This window comes from Tiliqua scincoides, chromosome 6, assembly GCF_035046505.1.
Source record: "Tiliqua scincoides isolate rTilSci1 chromosome 6, rTilSci1.hap2, whole genome shotgun sequence".
NCBI classification, from domain to species: Eukaryota; Metazoa; Chordata; class Lepidosauria; order Squamata; family Scincidae; genus Tiliqua; species Tiliqua scincoides.
The window spans coordinates 55,672,479-55,690,115 of NC_089826.1; the positions used below are offsets into that span (position 1 = coordinate 55,672,479).

The 17,637-nt window shown below is 42.0% G+C and overlaps 2 protein-coding genes across 5 annotated transcripts in view; one reads left to right on the top strand and one right to left on the bottom strand.

Moving 5' to 3' along the window:
- The window catches only part of WDR17 (WD repeat domain 17), a 63,611-nt gene extending 61,113 nt beyond the window's left edge, over positions 1-2,498 (top strand). For all 4 annotated transcript variants that reach the window (XM_066631900.1, XM_066631901.1, XM_066631903.1 and 1 more), the window contains one exon: positions 1,721-2,498. In XM_066631900.1, coding sequence (XP_066487997.1) covers positions 1,721-1,840 — 120 coding nt within the window. In that variant the 3' untranslated portion in view covers positions 1,841-2,498. The remainder of the gene's footprint in view (positions 1-1,720) is intronic.
- Positions 2,499-5,143: 2,645 nt separating this feature from the next.
- On the bottom strand, positions 5,144-17,118 carry SPATA4 (spermatogenesis associated 4). The gene is made up of 6 exons (XM_066631657.1): positions 16,923-17,118; positions 15,082-15,211; positions 13,271-13,389; positions 10,043-10,263; positions 8,109-8,222; positions 5,144-5,796 (listed from the first exon to the last, which is right to left on the bottom strand). Exons 1-6 carry the CDS (start codon positions 17,021-17,023, stop codon positions 5,705-5,707), a joined length of 777 nt encoding a protein of 258 aa, XP_066487754.1. The 5' UTR covers positions 17,024-17,118; the 3' UTR covers positions 5,144-5,704.
- Between the last annotated feature and the right edge of the window lie 519 nt (positions 17,119-17,637).

Consider the following 17,637-nt stretch of genomic DNA (forward strand, 5'->3'; position numbering starts at 1 on the left):
CTGGGAGCCCTCTCTATTCATCCCAAACTCTGCGTCTTTCATAAGGACAGTGTGGTTCTCCAAACCGACCCATCTTTCTTGCCCAAAGTCAATTCGATTTTCCACTGGCAACAAGAACTAGTCCTGCCATCCTTTTGTCCAAATCCCAAACATCCAAGAGAGAGGTCCTGGCACATGCTGGATGTACGTAGGGCTATCAGATTCTACACAGAGCACACTAAATCTTTTAGAAAAACTGATGTTCTATTAAATAGCCTACCAGGGTAGGACACTAGGAAGGAAAGTCTCTCCCGTGACTCTGGCTAGGTGGTTGAGAACATGCATTTCTCTGGCCTATGAAGCTTTGGGACTCCAACCTCCTGAAGGGATTCTAGCACATTCGTTGAGGGGGGCAGCCACTTCGGCCGCCTTCGATGGCATCGCCTCCTTGTCTGAGATCTGTAGAGCAGCCACTTGGTCATCACCTCATACCTTTCTGAAGCACTATAAAGTTAGCTCTGTGGATGCTGCCTCTGGATGTAAAATCCTCCAAAAGGTGCTTAAGGTTTAAGGTGTTCTGTCTCTGATCCTGCCCAACTCAGGGATTACTGCTCAGGGAGATCCCATCTGTCAGGAATGCCCCCGTCTCCACCAGGGAAATCAGTAGTTTATAGCTTACCTTGGTAAGTCCTGTTCCTGGTGGAGACAGGGCATTCTGCCCTCCCATTTTTTCTATTCTCATTGGACTCGGCACCTTTCTGGTCCAGTTTGAAGTTTGAACACACAATGAGGGGTTAGTCTTTGCTTGTTTGGGGTCTACTGCACTCTCGTTTTTCTATCCTGAGTGTCTCTTCATTTTTTGTCCGAAGTTAACCTTTTCTGCATTATGAAGTTGTTTTTTCTGAGGACTGTGGCTCGGCTATTAGTCTGGGTCCAGGTCCCCTGCACAGGGAGCTCCACCCTTTGGGTTTTGTCCTGCCTACAGGATGCGATGAGGGACATTCCCATCTGTCAGGAATGCCCCGTCTCCACCAGGAACAGGACTTACCAAGGTAAGCCACTGAACACTGACAGCTTATACTTCAAAAATGGAACCTTTGATTTTTGCTGTCACACCTGTACTTTCATTCCATTTCCAAGCCTTTTGCAGCAGAACTGAGCTTTGTGCAAGTGTACCCTGCTTTCTTTTCTTTTTAAACTGAAGAACCAGCCTGCACACTAGAGGGGGTTTTAACTGAATGTTAACAGAAAGCTCTTGCTTCCTGTTAATGTTCAGTTTCCTTTCTTTAGTATGCAGGCTTTGTTCTTCAGTTTAACAAGCAAGTAAAGCAAAATATATTTGCACAAAGCTCAGTTCTGCTGCAAAAGGCTTGGAAATGGAATGAAAGTACAGGTGTGACAGCAAAAATCAAAGGTAAACCAAATGGGTGTGGGGGGTCACTATTTTTATAGCATTCCCTATATCCGTGGTTTCTGGTACCTATCGGGGTTTTTGAAAGGGAACCCCTGGGGATACTGGTGCACACCTATACATACTTACCTGGGAATAAATCCCAGTATATCCAGTGGGACATTTGAGAACACATGCATAGGCTTGTGCTATAAGGCAGATATTTTTCTATTGATATTCTTTTCAGAGAAGAACAAAGCAATGTTTACTTTTCCTACATTTCCTTTGCCTCTGAGTACTTATAAATGAAATGTGTAATACTTTGGTGTTTATGCTGCTTATATTGTACAGGGTCCAGTGTATTTCCTTGAAGATGGAAAATCTGCTATTTCACTGAACGATGCATTGATGTGGGCAAAAGTGAATCCCTTTTCACCTCTGGGCACAGGAATACGACTCAACCCATTCTAATGAAAGAACACTCTCCAGTTCTGCTAAATGTGAATAACTAGTTACTTTAATCTATACTGGCTGAAGAATATAAGGTTGAATCCTCCTTGGACAGTTTTATAAACTTTGCAAATTGTAAATTTAAATTTTATATTAACACATTTGGTAAACCAAAGAAAAAGTCACATCTATCATTGGCAGCCATGGACTTTCTAAAAGGAAGATTAAAATGCTATTTCTGTGAACAAACCTGTAAGACACACCTGCACCTCTGTGAAGCTCGTATCTTGAAAGACTATGTGCATGCATAAATTGCTGCTTTGAACAGTCATTGTAGCTGCTGTAAGAACTACTATCCTATGATGGAGGAGTACATGCTTCATTCTATAGATAACATTTGGGTATTTCTCTAAGGACACAATTTGCTGAATATTTGGGACAAGATCCTTTGCAATGAGTGGAGCTTATGCAGCTACTGTGCATGATGGATTGTGTTCTAATAATGATTCATATGTATAAATTTAAATGGTTGTATAGTAAATACAGATTATTATTTAACAAGTATTTTGGAATACTTAGTTTTACACCTCAACTAGCGTAAGAAATTTCTTATATTTTGAATATCTGAATTTGCATTTTGTGACATTTCTTTATTTTAATGAGTAAGCATATTTCTAAAATCTGCTTTCCAACAAATACATTGTCTACAAACTAATTATTGGAATGTACCCAAATACATATGTAAACTTAAAATGATTATTTTATTTATTGTAAAGATATGATATTCAAATTCAGCACCCAAGTATAAAGTAATGGTGGTTTACATAGGATTTATATCCATAGTTGTGCTCTAGCTAAAATAATTATGAAAAAAGAAATAGATTAAAAGTTCTGCATCATAATGCATGTAAAATAAGCATCCTTCTTGGTCAGTGATACTTTCATGTAATATATTTCATAGAAATACCAATGTGGCTGCAAACACAGCCTCTTCACACAGCCTGGGTTGTCTCTTCCTGGTATCATAGTGCATAATGCTGGAAAGAGGAGAGAGACATTCTGTACTTGCAGCCACAATGGTGCTTCCATGAGGTTGTTGATAACCTCAGAAAAATAGTGACTTATTTCAAAACACTCACTATTTTGCTTTTTATTTGAGTTGATTAAAGTATTCCTCAAGCATTTCACTAGTGATAATTAAAAAACAAACCAAATTGGTCCTTTTTCATTTTTCAAGATATCATGAACATCATGTAATCCTCCCTTATCTTTGCAATTTGGGTAAACAATGATAGTTCTGTAGCTTTGACTATGGTGAACTGCTTAGCTTTTCAACCCATATTACATTTTACCTGTGGTGAATGTTGTGTGTTCTGCCAAGGATTCAAGTTCCTGTTGGATGCACCATCACCTTTTTGAAGGTTTGCAATGGTTGATTCAGCTAGAATAAGCAGTAAGATGTAGTTGCATTGTTAGATGAAGGGGTAATCTAGACCAAAAACTGTGCATGATACATTCCCAGCAAGAGTGTAGTGTCTACCCACAGGGGTCTTTTTCTCCCTTCTCTTGCTCCTTATATAGGACTATGCGCATAGGCTGCATTTCAGACTGTTGGGGGACATGGGAGGCCTATGGGAATCTGCATCCTCCTTGTGAGTAGATCAAGACAAATGTGTCCCAATGGGTAAAGTGGTTCTAGGCATCTGATTTCAGTGGAGATTAAGCTCAAGGGAGAAATTGGGAGTGCTAGAAATGGGATTACTGTTGAGGCACTTGATGCCCCCAGTTTGTATATATGCCAGTTAAATCCTCTCACAGTACAATCTTTACACAATTTAGGGGGAAATGATGACATTCTTATGTTTTACTATTTTTGACAAGTTTTCTGCAGAGTTGGAAGTTTTAAAAAGAGGCCTATTATCTTAAAGAATTACCTGTAAAATTGATAATTATTTAAAAAAATAATAAAAAATAATAAAAAAATCAAGTGTTTAATTTGTAATACCACATAGTCAGGATGAGGGTGAGGATGGCAGGTAATGACAAATGGATTTGGGGGGTTCTGAACACCAACATTTGTTGTATGAACTGAGGTATAAGTAAAAACTACTTCAAAATGCCATTTCTTGCTTTCTTTAGTGTCCTGCTATGTTCGGTTCTGGGGAAAGGTATATAATTTTAAACTTTATGGTAGTATTGCCTTAAAGAATATCATAATAAGGAAAAAACTGAATTTGTTCCTAGAAGACTTGATTTTCTTCAAAGAATCACAGTGACAGTTCAGAAGTTATGCAGAACCATGGTTTAATCCTGGTTCTGTGTAGCATCCGCTACCTCAGGCAGGCATGCTCTCCCATCTCCATTGTGCAAGGGATTAATATTTTACTTCTAATTCTAGTTTAGACAAGCCAGGATGTAGTGTCTGAGCCTGGCAAATCAGACTTGTTTTGAACATAATTTGAAGCACATTAGGAACTGAAGAAGAAACCCCCCTTCAAGCATGAAGCTGAGAAGGAGCAGGCATGCCCAAGGCTAGGGGATGTCAAGCAGAATTAGGATTAGATCTTGTTTTCTGCATGATGTCAAACTAGGCCACAATAAATCTTATGCAAAGAATTCTTTTTATACTAAGGTGATATTGGTTATTAATTGTAATGCAGTTTATTTTGAGGTGTTCTATGTAAGGATAGACATTAAATATATTGTAGACAGCGACTGAGATAATTGTAGTCCCAGGCCAGTATCCAGTACACAGTTGTGAACAACAGTTTTACTGAAATAAGCAGGGCTTAGATGTACTCCAATAGCTGTCTGTTACAGCTGTACAGACCCTCTGTTTTTCCTTTATTCAAATATTCATTGTCTACTAAAATGTGAATGTAACTTCATTGTGAAACAGAACTGATTTACAGCCCAATCCTATGCATGTCTCCTCAGAAGTAAGTCCCATTAGATTCAATGAGGCTTATTCACAGGAAAGTGGATAGGATTGGGCTGTTAGCCTTCACATTAAAAATACTTTCTGATATCAGCCTCTTACAACTGTCAGTATAAATTGTTGGCAATGCATACTAGTATCTATGTTTTGTTAAAAATTAACTAAAATATTGAGATCCAACAATTCTAGTGACTGAAATGCACATTAGAAACAAAGAAGTTTCTAATCAAAAACTTCCACCAAAGCAAAAGGATTATATGAGACTAAAGAAATCCACATGCAGAAGCACTGACAGCATCAAGTATCACTAGTTAACCAGGGCATTGTTGTTGAAATAGATTCTTTACATAAGAATAAAATGCAGATAAGTTAACACTACATACAACTGGGGTTGAAAAATCTTTTTAATTTGGTCTGTTAAATATGTGAAACAGATTGCAATGAATGTAATATGAAACTCTCTTCACAGCTGGTGAATTAGCTAATTTAACACTTGAATGACCACTGAATTCAGAGTATAAATGCTCAGGATTACAGATTATGAAACAAAGTTTTATTGTTCTATTGTAAATATTATGACTGAAGAGGAACAGTACACTTACTAAGTAACCTAAAAGAAAACTTGATGCCATTTTTTCAGTAATCAGTTTTATTAAGCTTATAATACTACCTAAAAGTGCAAATGCTAGCTTTAGTAAAAAGGAAAACTTCAGCAGACTCAATCAGTACTTCTCATGTCTCCCTGTACTATCAGTTTTTGATGCATCTTTCTCACACCTGTGCAAATACCAAATTTAGCAGCTATTTTTCCACTATTCTTTATTGAACAAGTTCCTGCATAAGGTAAAGAACCAAAGTCATAAGGCTTCTTTTACATTTAAAGGTCATGCTTCCATGATCTGTCTCTGGTTAAAATCCTTTAAGATGGGTGCCTAGAGCTGCATCACTTACAAATCAAAAGGGCATCTCTCAGCTTGTTTCACTTGGATGGTTCTGAAGTGAACACCCATTTTGCCTCTGATTTCTGTGGATACTACACCTAAGAACAACAGAAAATGAGTTGCAAACTGCTAAAGCTTGGGAAAAAAGAAACACAAAATACACACAACCATTTTTTTAGAAGTTAATTTATAGAGCAGACCCCATACTACAACAAACCATTGTTAGAACTGCTAAAATGTTATAGAAAGTTTTAAACAGTTTGCTTCTAAACAATTTGGATTGTCAGCAACACACTATTAACCAGGTTGCTAACTTTACCAGTTCCTGTGTCTAATGGTGGTTTCTGTGTGGATGATGATGTTCATCTTCATGCCACAACAGTCTTCACTTTGCAGTTTTCTGTGAGTTAAGCTACCATGAGAGGTGCAGGAACAGGCAAAGCCCCCCCCCCCATTGCTTAGAAGATAACAGTAAGAATAACTGGTTGTCTATTCCTTAAAAAGTGAGAGGGATGCTGAATTATTTGAAGGAATAGGGCCCAGGTGGCAGGGAAACTAGACCACTAGAGAGAGACATTTGCAGAAGAACAAGAACAGACACTGAGATGAGAAGCAAGGACAAAATACAGTAGGTAGAGGAATGGGGCAGAGAGGTGATGGAAAGGAGCTGCATGTGGAGAGAAGGGACTGGGGGAAGAATCTCACTCATATTTGTAACAGAAAAGGTTGTTTTGGGTAGGAAGGAAGTAGATGGGCAAGGCAGCTTTGAAGTTAGAAGCCAAGGCAGGGAGAGAAGAAAGAACTACCCACATATGCATGAACTCAGCTTGACAGTAGAGACTGTCTAAAGGCAATTTGTATTGGTCAAAAGCAGCCTTTGAGAGACTAATTACCCCCTATTAAAAATACAGAGAACTTCAGACCAATAATATCATCTGTGGTTTCCAAAAGGCCAGTATTTCTGAAGTATAAGCGTTCATAATAATATCTTAGGGGAAATCTATGAAATTAGCTTCTTCGTAATTTGTGCAGCTGAAATGAGCATCATACACTACAGAGGGCTACTTCTTGTTAAAAGATACCATTGTTGAACTAGCAAGTCATCTGAGAATCACAACTCAATATGCATCGAGTTCTAACAGTCTAATCCAGCAAACTCTACAATGGAGACTGCTGCGCATTGGGAAAGGTCCCTGGCATGACTGGCATTTACTGTTCCACCAGAGAGCCTTCCATCCTCTCAGCCAATCTCCCTTAAACTGCCCTGGCCAGCCGTGTCTGCCTAGAAATCTGGACACAGTGGCTGCTAGGATGACAGAACCTGGAAGCAGCAGGCCAGAGCAGTTTGTGGGCGATCGGCAGCAGGGAAGGAAGGCTCCCCCTCAAAATGTTAAGCGCCATTCGCACAGAAGAGAGAAAAGGCAGGGCACCAGATCTGGCCCATAGGCTGAAGTCTGGAGAGCCCTGGTCCAATCTGTTGTTAATTCAGTTTTATTAAATGACTTATGCTAGGCAGAAGAGCAGGGAGAAAAAAGATATCATCTGTTAATGATGCCATAAGGTTAAGGAAACCACAGCCTATGCTGGAAAGGGAGGGTACATGAGTATCCATAGAACATATAGCCTAGTTTTTATATCAGTACATGAGCCTGTACACACATTTTCATTTCCAATTTTCATATGACAAATACTCTAGCTACTGAAATTCATTCCAGTTCTATCAGTATAATTGCTGTAAAGTTATACACTTTGACTGGCTAATTAACTAGGTAGCAGAGTGGGTTCCTTTGCAATCAATTCTACCCTTGCCTCCATCACTCTCTCAGCTGTGCAGCTGATTGGTGCCACCCCAGGGCACAGCAATCAGCCTGCCACCCCCTCCGACCTGGAAGTAATTACAGTCTGTAAGTCTGTAAGTCTTACAGATATTTCAAAAAGGCATGAATACTATAGTCTAATATTCAAATTCAAGCACATTTATTTATTTATTTATTTATTTATTTATTTATTTATTTATTTATTTAATGATGTAAAATTATCAAAGGATTGCAGTGTAATATTATGTATGTTTACTTCAAATTAAGTCCCACTAAAATCCTTAGTTGATCAATGATCCTAGATTACTTTTTTTTAATAGTACTTTTGATATAAGAGAAATATTTTTCAAAGAAATGTTGCTCACATGGATAGATGTATAGCATTAGCTATTGTATGACAGATTGTTTAGGTGTCATAGAATTAGGTCCCAGTGACTTCAGCGGAAATTACATTCACATATTAACAGAAATACTATGTGATACTCCCAAATAAACACACATAATAATTCCCACTTTGTTCAATGAAAAGTTCAAGTTCAGAGTGCACAAGACTGCAGCGTTGGACTTCCAAATCCAAAAAAGAAAATGCTTACTTGGTACACGAACAGATTTCTGCTTTAGAAGATTAGGTGAGCTCATGGCAGGAGTCAAAACAGAAGGACGACGAATAGCACATTCTCCCAATGTTCGTTTAATATTAAACCGTTCTTTAAAAGAACATAACAAATTACTGAATGTCTAGTCATTTTTTTAAAGCACCATGCCCTTTTTTTCAAAAAATACACTGCCCCTCACAAGGCAGATTAATATTTGGGGAAGTTTAAAAATGATATTCAGGTGCATTCCAAATGTTAAATGGAATAGTCCAGAATTTGGCATTTTGATAATTTGGGATACGATTTCATGCATAAGCAAGCTTCTGTTCCCCAAAGTGTGGCATGCAATCTAGATACATTCTGGAAATATCCAGTAATAGCTCACTTGGAGATCTGGGTTCAGCAATCAAGGAACAGGATCTTTTGTCCTGCACAATTTGACTTTCCAGATTTTTTGTAGTTCAATGGGGTGTTACTGAACTTTTATACAATTGTAATGGAATATTTGCTTTTTCGTGTAGAAACAGACATTGAACTTTCAGGATGGAATATATTGTATACCTAATGTGCAGCGCAACCCTAAGCTGCACTGGTGCAGCAGGGCTGTATAGCCTCTGCTGTATCCAGTGCAGCTTTGGAGCAGGCTGGAGGTTTCCTTGGGATAAGGGGATATTTTCTTCCTTACGCTGAGTAACAACCCAGTCTGCCCTATGGGGCTACTCAGATCTATGCCTGCTAAATAACAGGTGCAAGTCTGAGCAGCCCCATGTAATGCCAGGAGACCCAAGAGGGGGTTAGGATATGGGAGTCCAAACTTTTTGGCAGGTGGGCACATCATGTCTCTAATGCTGTGTCAGGGAAATAATTAATTTACATTTAAAATTTGAATAAATATACATAAATGAATATATTACAGATTGGACTTAAATGAATGAAGGTCTTGCAGTAGCTCAAGGCCTATAAAAGGCCTTGCATGAAGCAAGGCTGGCCTTTCCTTTGCTGCCGCTACTGCATCACAGATGTGAAACAGCAAGCAGTGGAGGGAGCCTTTGGCCTGCAGCTCATGCGAAAGGTTGAACAGCCATCCTTGTGCTGAAAGCAGTTGCTTCGGGCCAGCGCAGGCTCCAGCAAGTTTCCGGAGGGCCAGAAGCTCATTGCAGACTAGCAGCACCCCATGGGCCGGACTGGGGGTCCCTGAGGGCCGCGAATGGCCCCCAGGCCAGGGTTTGGGCACCCCTGGGATATGGCAAAGGCCTGCTCTGCCAGTCTCACCCCTTGCGGGCCCAATCTGCCCCCGTTCTGCACTCTGCACTCCTTCCACCCAGAAACACCTCAGCTCTGATCCATTCTCACCCCCAGCACGTTCTTTATCACTGCCAGTGGCCCATCCACCAGCGCTGCTTGCTCTCCAGGTGGACAGCAATCCTTTCCAGCATATTCACGACATTCTTGGCTGGGGGAGTGCCTACTGTGCCACCAGAAACTTAAGACTGCACTCTGAATAACTTTAACTTACTTTATCCCCAATTCAGTATTTCAGTTTCAGCTTTATAGTTGATATGGCAGTTTGCCTTTCCAACATAACAGAAAGAGAACACTAATCAACTAACAGAATAGGAACTTAGGACACTGGTTCTTGAACTTTTTAAGGGCCCTAGAGGCTGCTGCCTGATTTATAAATGCCAAGGTGTGTGGCTATAATGGTGATTGGGCACCAGTGCTCCCCATGAGTAGCAGCCTGCTGAATCCTTGATGAACATGGCCTAATCTGCTCTGTCAGTTTCCCAAACCACCAAAAATTGGCTCCCAACACACTGGTATTTGAGAACTACCGATTCAGGAGATGAGTGGCAAGAAATGGCATTAGGAAAGTAATTCTAATATTCAAGAATCATCCATTCTCCAAAGCAGGTTTAGGAAGAGCCGCTCACCTGGATTCTGCTCCCTCTCTAACAGTCTACGCTGCATGTGCATGTTAATGATTGCATTGATCTTCTGTCTGTTTTTGTTGATATTTGGCTCCACCATTATTTCTGTTAGCGTAATGTTGGATTTAATCGCCCTTGAAGCTGTTGATCTAGCAACCATTGGTAACTTATCTTGGTAAATGCGGTCTGTAAAGTCAGTCTCTTCATCTTGAATGTGTTTTATCCTAGAAGGGGAAAAAAAGACATACATATTGCATATATTTTTCCTGGTAGTCAAATTAACACAGAAACAGTTATTGCTGTAATTGATATTTCCATTTTTATAAATGAGGGACACTCAAAAGATGTCATTGAGGGGGAGCAGAACTCTGCCTACAGCAGGAGTGGTGATGTCATTTGCTTGATTGCTGCCTTTGACACTTTTTTCAAAGAACCCTTGCTGAGAACAAGCATTAGGCTCAGCAGGTGACACATACAGAAATTCATCAGGTAGTATGGAGGCCAGTGTCTCCCAAACTGTGGGATTCCCAACATTGTTGGTGGATTATGACATTGAAACTGACAAGCTGAAAGATGTGGAGGAAAATGTATTGAGTCCTATGTAAAGTGAAACTGAGCCAGGTATGTGCATTTACTCATGAGTAGGCAACCATGTCTCAGTCCACTTAGAAGGGCAGGCCAAGTGGAATGAAACGCCACCAGAATGGCTCTAATCTGATGAACGCAGGCCCCCAAAAAACACTCAAGAAGGACGTTCCCCTCTGCAAGCAAAAATGTATTGATTCCTATGGAAAGTGAAAATGAGCCACATATGCATTTACTTATGAGTAGGCAAACGTGCCTCAGTTGTTTTGCTCTTGCCCTGGGAAGCTATGGCTGGTTCTTACATGCTCCCTATACTTGCTTAGCAGCTCCCTGGATCACAGTGTGAACCAGTAAGACAATGCAGGTACAGCTATCACAGAACCTAATCAGACCCTTCAACACCCATGCACTGTAGCCACTTTTGGTGATGGTGACTAGCAAACCACAAAGCTGCTGATGTGACCACTGAAGAATGGGGTGGGAGACAGTACTTCACTGCTGACACCACCAGTTGCAGCTGCCATCAGTGCTGATCAAACTAGCTCGTGCCTGAAGCCGATAAGGATGTATATGTACCATTTTATTTTTATGAGACATCTGAACAGATATGGTTTATTTATTCTGAAATCTGGGAGGAAGTCCTGTTATGTTCATAGGACTTATTTATAGCAGACATGTATAGAGTATTGATCCAAATGTGTTGTAATTTAATTGTACACAGCATGCATTCAGCATTTTTGTTATACAGTCTGGGATCAGTGCTTTCAGACATACAGCTTGACTCCCAAAAACAGTGCACCAGTGCTATGAGGAGCTGGGTATTTTAAGCCATTGTTTTTCCTTCACTTGGCTATTACAGTCAGTTTTTTTTATATGTGAATTCACTATCTGTGACTTTACTCATCTGCAAGGGGCAGAATTGCCAACTACCTCTCATTATCCCAGACTCTGTTCTCATTATCCATGAATACAGTGCTGGGGGGGGGGGGGCCTGACATAGCTAAAGCAAGCAGGTGGGGGTAAGAGGGGTTGCAGGAGGCGGAAGAGAAGAGACAGTTGCCTCCTTGCAGGTGGGGGTAAGAGGGGTTGCAGGAGGCGGAAGAGAAGAGATAGTTGCCTCCTTGCAAACAGAAGGCAGTGCCAACACTGTGCAGGGGGGAGAAGAAGAGATGCCTATACAGTATATGGCCATTGGGCAGGGGCTTGCAGTAATTTCATCCAGCCAATTATACTCCTTGTTTTTTAGAATGTCGTCTGGCTTAGGTCCATTCTCTGCCATCATATGGCCATTGGTATTTGCCCATAGAGATTAGACACATTTGTGTCTGCTTCCAGACTTGCCCCACCATCTCAGGGACTCCAGCTGAACCTTCACAACGCTGGCAACGATGAGCGGTCTCTGGAAGGCTACCTGAGGGATACTATGGGGCTGGAGCAAGCCCAAGGAAGAAGCCCTAAAGACAGGCAAAGGAGGAGGAAGGGTGAAGCAACCCCCTCCCCACTGCTGAACTCTGAAGCCTCTTTGTCAGGCCAGCAACCTTCAACAAGTCAAGGGAGAGCCAGCACAATGCAGGAAGCATCAGATGTTGGAGTTGTTGATGAGCCCTCCCTATCTCCCAGCTACTTAGACTACAGGATAAGATTCAGGTTCATAAAGTTCACTGAGTGTATGGTGAAGAGGGTTCCCTGGAACCTAACCCCATTTCCCCACAGGCTCAGTGATTCAGTATCCACTAATTTGGTAGCCACTAGGTCAGTGTTTCTCAAACTGTGGGTCGGGACCCACTAGGTGGGTCACGAGCCAATTTCAGGTTGGTCCCCATTCATTTCAACATTTTATTTTTAATATATTAGACTTGATGCTACCATGGTATGTGACTGCATTTGGGTAAATGTTACAGACCTGTACTTTTAACAAGGTACTATGTATATTATTTTAATAATGATAGTAAATGGGACGTACTCCTAGGTAAGTGTGGGCAGGATTGCAGCCTAGGATTGTTAAAAATTTTCCTGCTTGATGATGTCACTTCTGGCCATGACATCACTTCCGGTGGGTCCTGACAGATTCTGACAGATAAAAAGTGGGTCCCGGTACTAAATGCGTGAAAACCACAGCACTAGGTTTTCCAGGAACCTAACCCTAGCAGATAATGAGAACTGATTGTATATCAAAAGCCCCACTGATTTTTTTTTAAATACTACTTGGGGTAATTAATTCATGATTATGTCTTAATGAGAAGTGAAGATTTTGTAAGAGAAAAATATAACTCTTGCTCTACACTTGGGAAAAGCTTAAGAGTTAATTCAACTCATTTCTGTAGAACAACTGCTAATCTATTAACTCAGTGGTTCGCGAAGTAGGAACCATGGTTCCCCAGGGAGACTTAGAAACCAGCCAAGGGAACTGTGGAATCCTCATGAAAAACCAGTTGTCCTATACAATGTATAGAATTGTAGCCCTAAGGGGGAGCCATGGCCAATAGCCCAGTAGGTCAAGGGAGCCATCAGTTGGAAAAATTAGGAAACCACTGTATTAACTTATTGTTAATATGTAACTTAATAACTCGCAGGGAGCACAAAATTTTATCCATATATAGGTGCTAACGTGCAACTTTCAAATGTAATGTGGCAAATGTAACCTACCGCCTGTTTGTCAGCATTGTATAAATGTCTTGTACAAATATTTCGGCAGCTCCTGGTTTACAATGAATTGTCCCATCAATTAGCTCTCGAATTGGCTTCAGGTTTCTTTTTGCAAAGAACTTTTAATAAAAGCAAAAGAATTGCTTCAGACAAAATCATTCATTTTCTTGCCTTCAGCTTTTTAAAAATCTATTCCTCTTCACCCCCAAATCAAGAACATGAAAATCATTTTCAGACAAAGTAAGGATTACAAACACCACAGATTCCAAAATCTGTGCACCACAACTGATATACAGACAGATGTGTATCATACAGGTAGGCATAAATCACAGAGTTTACTGAAACCAAACAAAGGGCCCAATCCTATCCAAATTTCCAGCACTGGTGCAGCCACAATGTAGCCCCGAGGTAAGGGAACAAATGTTTCCATACCTTCAGGAGGCCTCTGTGACTGCTCCCTCACCACAGGATGCAGCGCACACCCCACTGGCACAGCTGCACTGGCACTGGAAAAGTGGATAGGAGTGGGCCCAAAATCAGCTACTCCAAAAATGTTTCAGTATTATTATTTTTTAAACAGTTATTATAGTGAATGGCTGATGTTGCAAGTGTGGAGGCACAAATGCAATAAAATGCATATTTTTAGCCTAGTTCAGTGATAAAAAATTAAAATGTGATTAATGATAGATCTGGTTGATCATATAATCCTAAAACTATTTTTACTGTGTTATTTGAAGGATGACAGATTTGGAAGTTATTGTTTAATTTTTATTATTATTAAGAGTTTTTCTATACTGCTTTTCAACAAAAAATAGTTCACAAAGCAGTTTACATAGCAAAATATATCAATAAATAATTCCCTGTGCTCAAAGGGCTCACAATCTAAAACACACACACACACACACACACACACACACACACACACACAGAAGAGACACCACTGGAAGAGAACCACTGGAAAAGAAGCCATGCTGGTATGAAAGGAGAAGGCTGCTCGCTCGCTGCAAAAAATAACAGGAAACCACTTTAAAAGATGAAGTTTTTGCCCACTTGGCAGGGGTTCATTAATCTGCTTACAACTCAAACGTTTGTATGTGGCATGCTGGAAGAACCCTACTGCTCCTTCAAGTGCAGAAAGGATTGCAAAAATATGCAACAAATCAGTTACAACAATATTTTTGTTGTTGTTATTGTTAAAAATATTCATATACTGCTTTTCAACAAGGGTAGTTCACAAAGCCATTTACACTGAAAAATAAATCAAAATAAGTCAGATGGTTCCCTGTCAGAGCTTACAATCATAAAAAAACAAAAACATACAGACGAGGGCACCACAGCAAAAAGTGGCTCTTTGCTCAAACAGCAGAGCAATATTGACGTATTATGCAAAAACATGCTGGTCAACAGAATTAGGTCAACACAAGATTGGACATTTACTTTCTGGAATAATTAATATCAGAACTGTGTAGAACCTTATATGCTCTTTAAGTAATAACTTGCAGGGAGGGTTGTCTTGTAAACCACATTATAAATGTGTTTAAATGATGGTAGTGTATTCATTTTTTTCTGTTTTCTAAGAAGAAACACTGTCATCATCCAACCTACTCTCCTCCCTCCCACTTGAATATAAGCAACATATTTAACCTAACAGCTATATATTGTGTATCTCTTAGAGTAGACATGACTGCTGGTGGCTTGAAGAGACAGTAAAAGAATCAGAATGCAGATAAGTAAAGAAGCTGCACTCCTAATGTTTCCTGTCAAAGATAGTAACATTTATCTGAAAAGCACAGGCTACATTGGTTGCTCACCTTTCCAAGCTGTGACCAGTTGCTGAGCTTGACAGCTAATGAGGTCCCATTTTCAAAGCAACGCATTGGAATGTCTTCTGGGTAATACCAAGAGAATATTTCAGCAATGAGAAAGCCATTTGAAAAATCTCTACTCAAAAGAAAAAAAAAATTATGTTTCAATATTTTTCTGTTAGTCCTCTGCAGAGGAGTATCACTTCCTGTACAAGAGACCTCTGTAGGTTTGTCAAACCTGAGAGGTCTTTTCAAGTAAGACATTTCCTTGCCTCCCCACCCTTCAGGTATCTGTAAAAAGCAAAACAGCTGAAAGTTTCCCCTTTCTTCTACAGAGAAGAAGTACATTGCTGAACAGAGGGAAAACATGCTGGAAAACAGTACAGAAACATTCAGGCACAAGGAGTCAGTAGAGTAGCTAGAGGGGGGCATAACAGCAAGTACTGCAGGTGCCACAATGCACTGTGAAAGCGGCCCCTCCCACTTGCCATTGGAGCCATTCTGGACAGTGTTGGCAAAGCATAGAAGATGCTTTGCCTCAGCCCTATCTAGACATTTTCCTCAGCCCTATCTAGACTAGATAGAGATCTAGTCCCCTGGGGGCTGGGGATAAGAATAGGCCCTCCGTTTGGCTGTACTTGTCGTAAGAGATGACTAAACAGCCACCGGGTAGATGGGACTCATTAGCCTGGGAAGGCAGCTCATCTGAGAGAAGGAAAACTCTGATCCCAAACCTCCATTGCCTTGTGGCTACATCTAGTTAAGGAAAAGGCTTCAGGAGTCAACCTCGAGGCGAAATCTGGAGCCAGAGTCCCTGAGGCAGTTCATGGCTGGAACCAACCCTATTGGCCTCTGCCTTTCCATTGGACCATTTCAGCGATGATGTGGAGAGGGGGGATTTGCTGCATGGGAAACAGTCTATCCTCCATATCTACTTTACCCAGGCTTCACCCACTGGAGAGGACACTCCGTTCCAGAACCACCATTCAGAGCGTGATACCATAGTCTTCCGAGACAGAAGGATGCCAAAAACCATCTAGAGATACCAGGGATTAAGCCAGGAACCATCTGCATGCACAGCAGGTGCTCTACCACCCAACTGCAGCCCCTCCCTTCCCCTGTAAGAGTCTAAGATGCTGCAATCCTATACACACACACTCCTGGAACTAAGCCCCACTGAACAGTGTGCCTTACTTCTGAGTAAACATACACAAGCTTGTTACAGCACAATCCTATGCACGTTTACTCAGAAGTAAGTCCATGGGGGAGCACTCACTTGGTGAGACACTGGAAGTGATCAAAATGATCTTTTATACCCCTGAGACCTCAGGGACCGGGTCTCAAGGGTCACCTGTAGTCTCTGGATCACAGGTTGAGAACCACTGAATTGTAAGTGGTGCAAAGGCAGGATAGAAATACTGAATGACAGCCCAATCCTATGCATGTCTACTCAGAAGTAAGCTCCATTATAGTCAATGAGACTTACTCCCAGGAAAGTGTGGATAGTGTCCAAAGAGTGGAAAGTGTCCAAAAAGCCCCAGTGATGCTTATATAGAGCCCAATCCTATGTGTCTACTCAGAAGTAAGTCCCATGGTCTCCAGTGGGGCTAACTCTCTGGAAAGCATGCATAGGATGGCAGGCCACAGTCCTATCCACACTTACCAGAGAGTAAGCCCCACTGGGGTTACTTCTGAGTAGACACACACATAGGATTGGGCTTTATATGAGCCCCACTGGGGCTCTTTGGACCTGGTCTGGGGGGAGGGGAGCCTCAGGGCAGGCGCCTGGCAGGCCAAGGGGTTTGCCAGGGTGGCCTCCAGCCCTCCTCGGGCCTCGCACGCCTCACCTACAGAAGTGCCTCGGGGAGAAGGTGAGGTCGAGGCTCTGCAGCCAGCGCAGCACCGGCCGGGGCAGCCCGGTCCTCCTCTGGCTCGTGAAGTAAGACATGAGGACGAGAGGAGCACCCTCGACGGTCAGGGTCTGGCGAGGCTCTGAGGGTACTACTCCAGCGCCGCCAGGCCTACGGAGGCTTCCTCCGTAGCCATGGCAACAGTGGGTTGCCCAGGCAACCGCCCCGCCGTTGGAGAGTCGCTCCACCCCCACCCCACCCACCTAAACAACAACAAACGCCGGCACGCATGCGTTGCAGTGCCTAGCCCGCTTGTCCCGTCTGCGCAAGCGCGTCAGAGATACTCGTTGCTAGGGAACGCTTTGGCTGTATGGTAGGTTGCAATTATTACCTTGGTACCCAAGGGACCAGGGACGTGCGGTGGGTGGGGAGGCAGAGCCTCCTCGCAGGAGTCCTTTGAAAAGCGCCGCTGCCGTGTGAGGCACCCACAACCCAGGCGCAGAAGTGCAGAGTGCAACGCTTTCCAAAGGACTCCAGTGGGGAGGCACTGCCTCACCTGCCTGTGTGCCTCACCCTGCACTCACAAACCACGCACTGAGCGAGGAGGGAGGGAGCACAGAGCGTGTGGGTTCTGGGGGCTTGGGCGCCTCACATAGCGGCATGGCTTTTCCAAGGACTCGGCGGGGAGGCTCTGCCTCACCTGCTTGGGTGC

Excerpts from the sequence above, each read along its gene's own strand:
- SPATA4 (XM_066631657.1), bottom strand. The coding sequence starts at position 17,023 with ATGTCTTACTTCACGAGCCAGAGGAGGACCGGGCTGCCCCGGCCGGTG. Across the intron at positions 15,212-16,922 it reads TCCCCGAGGCACTTCTGTAG|AGATTTTTCAAATGGCTTTC; the intron begins GTGAGGCGTGCG and ends TCTTTTGAGTAG. Across the intron at positions 5,797-8,108 it reads GAAATCTGTTCGTGTACCAA|GTGTAGTATCCACAGAAATC; the intron begins GTAAGCATTTTC and ends TGTTGTTCTTAG.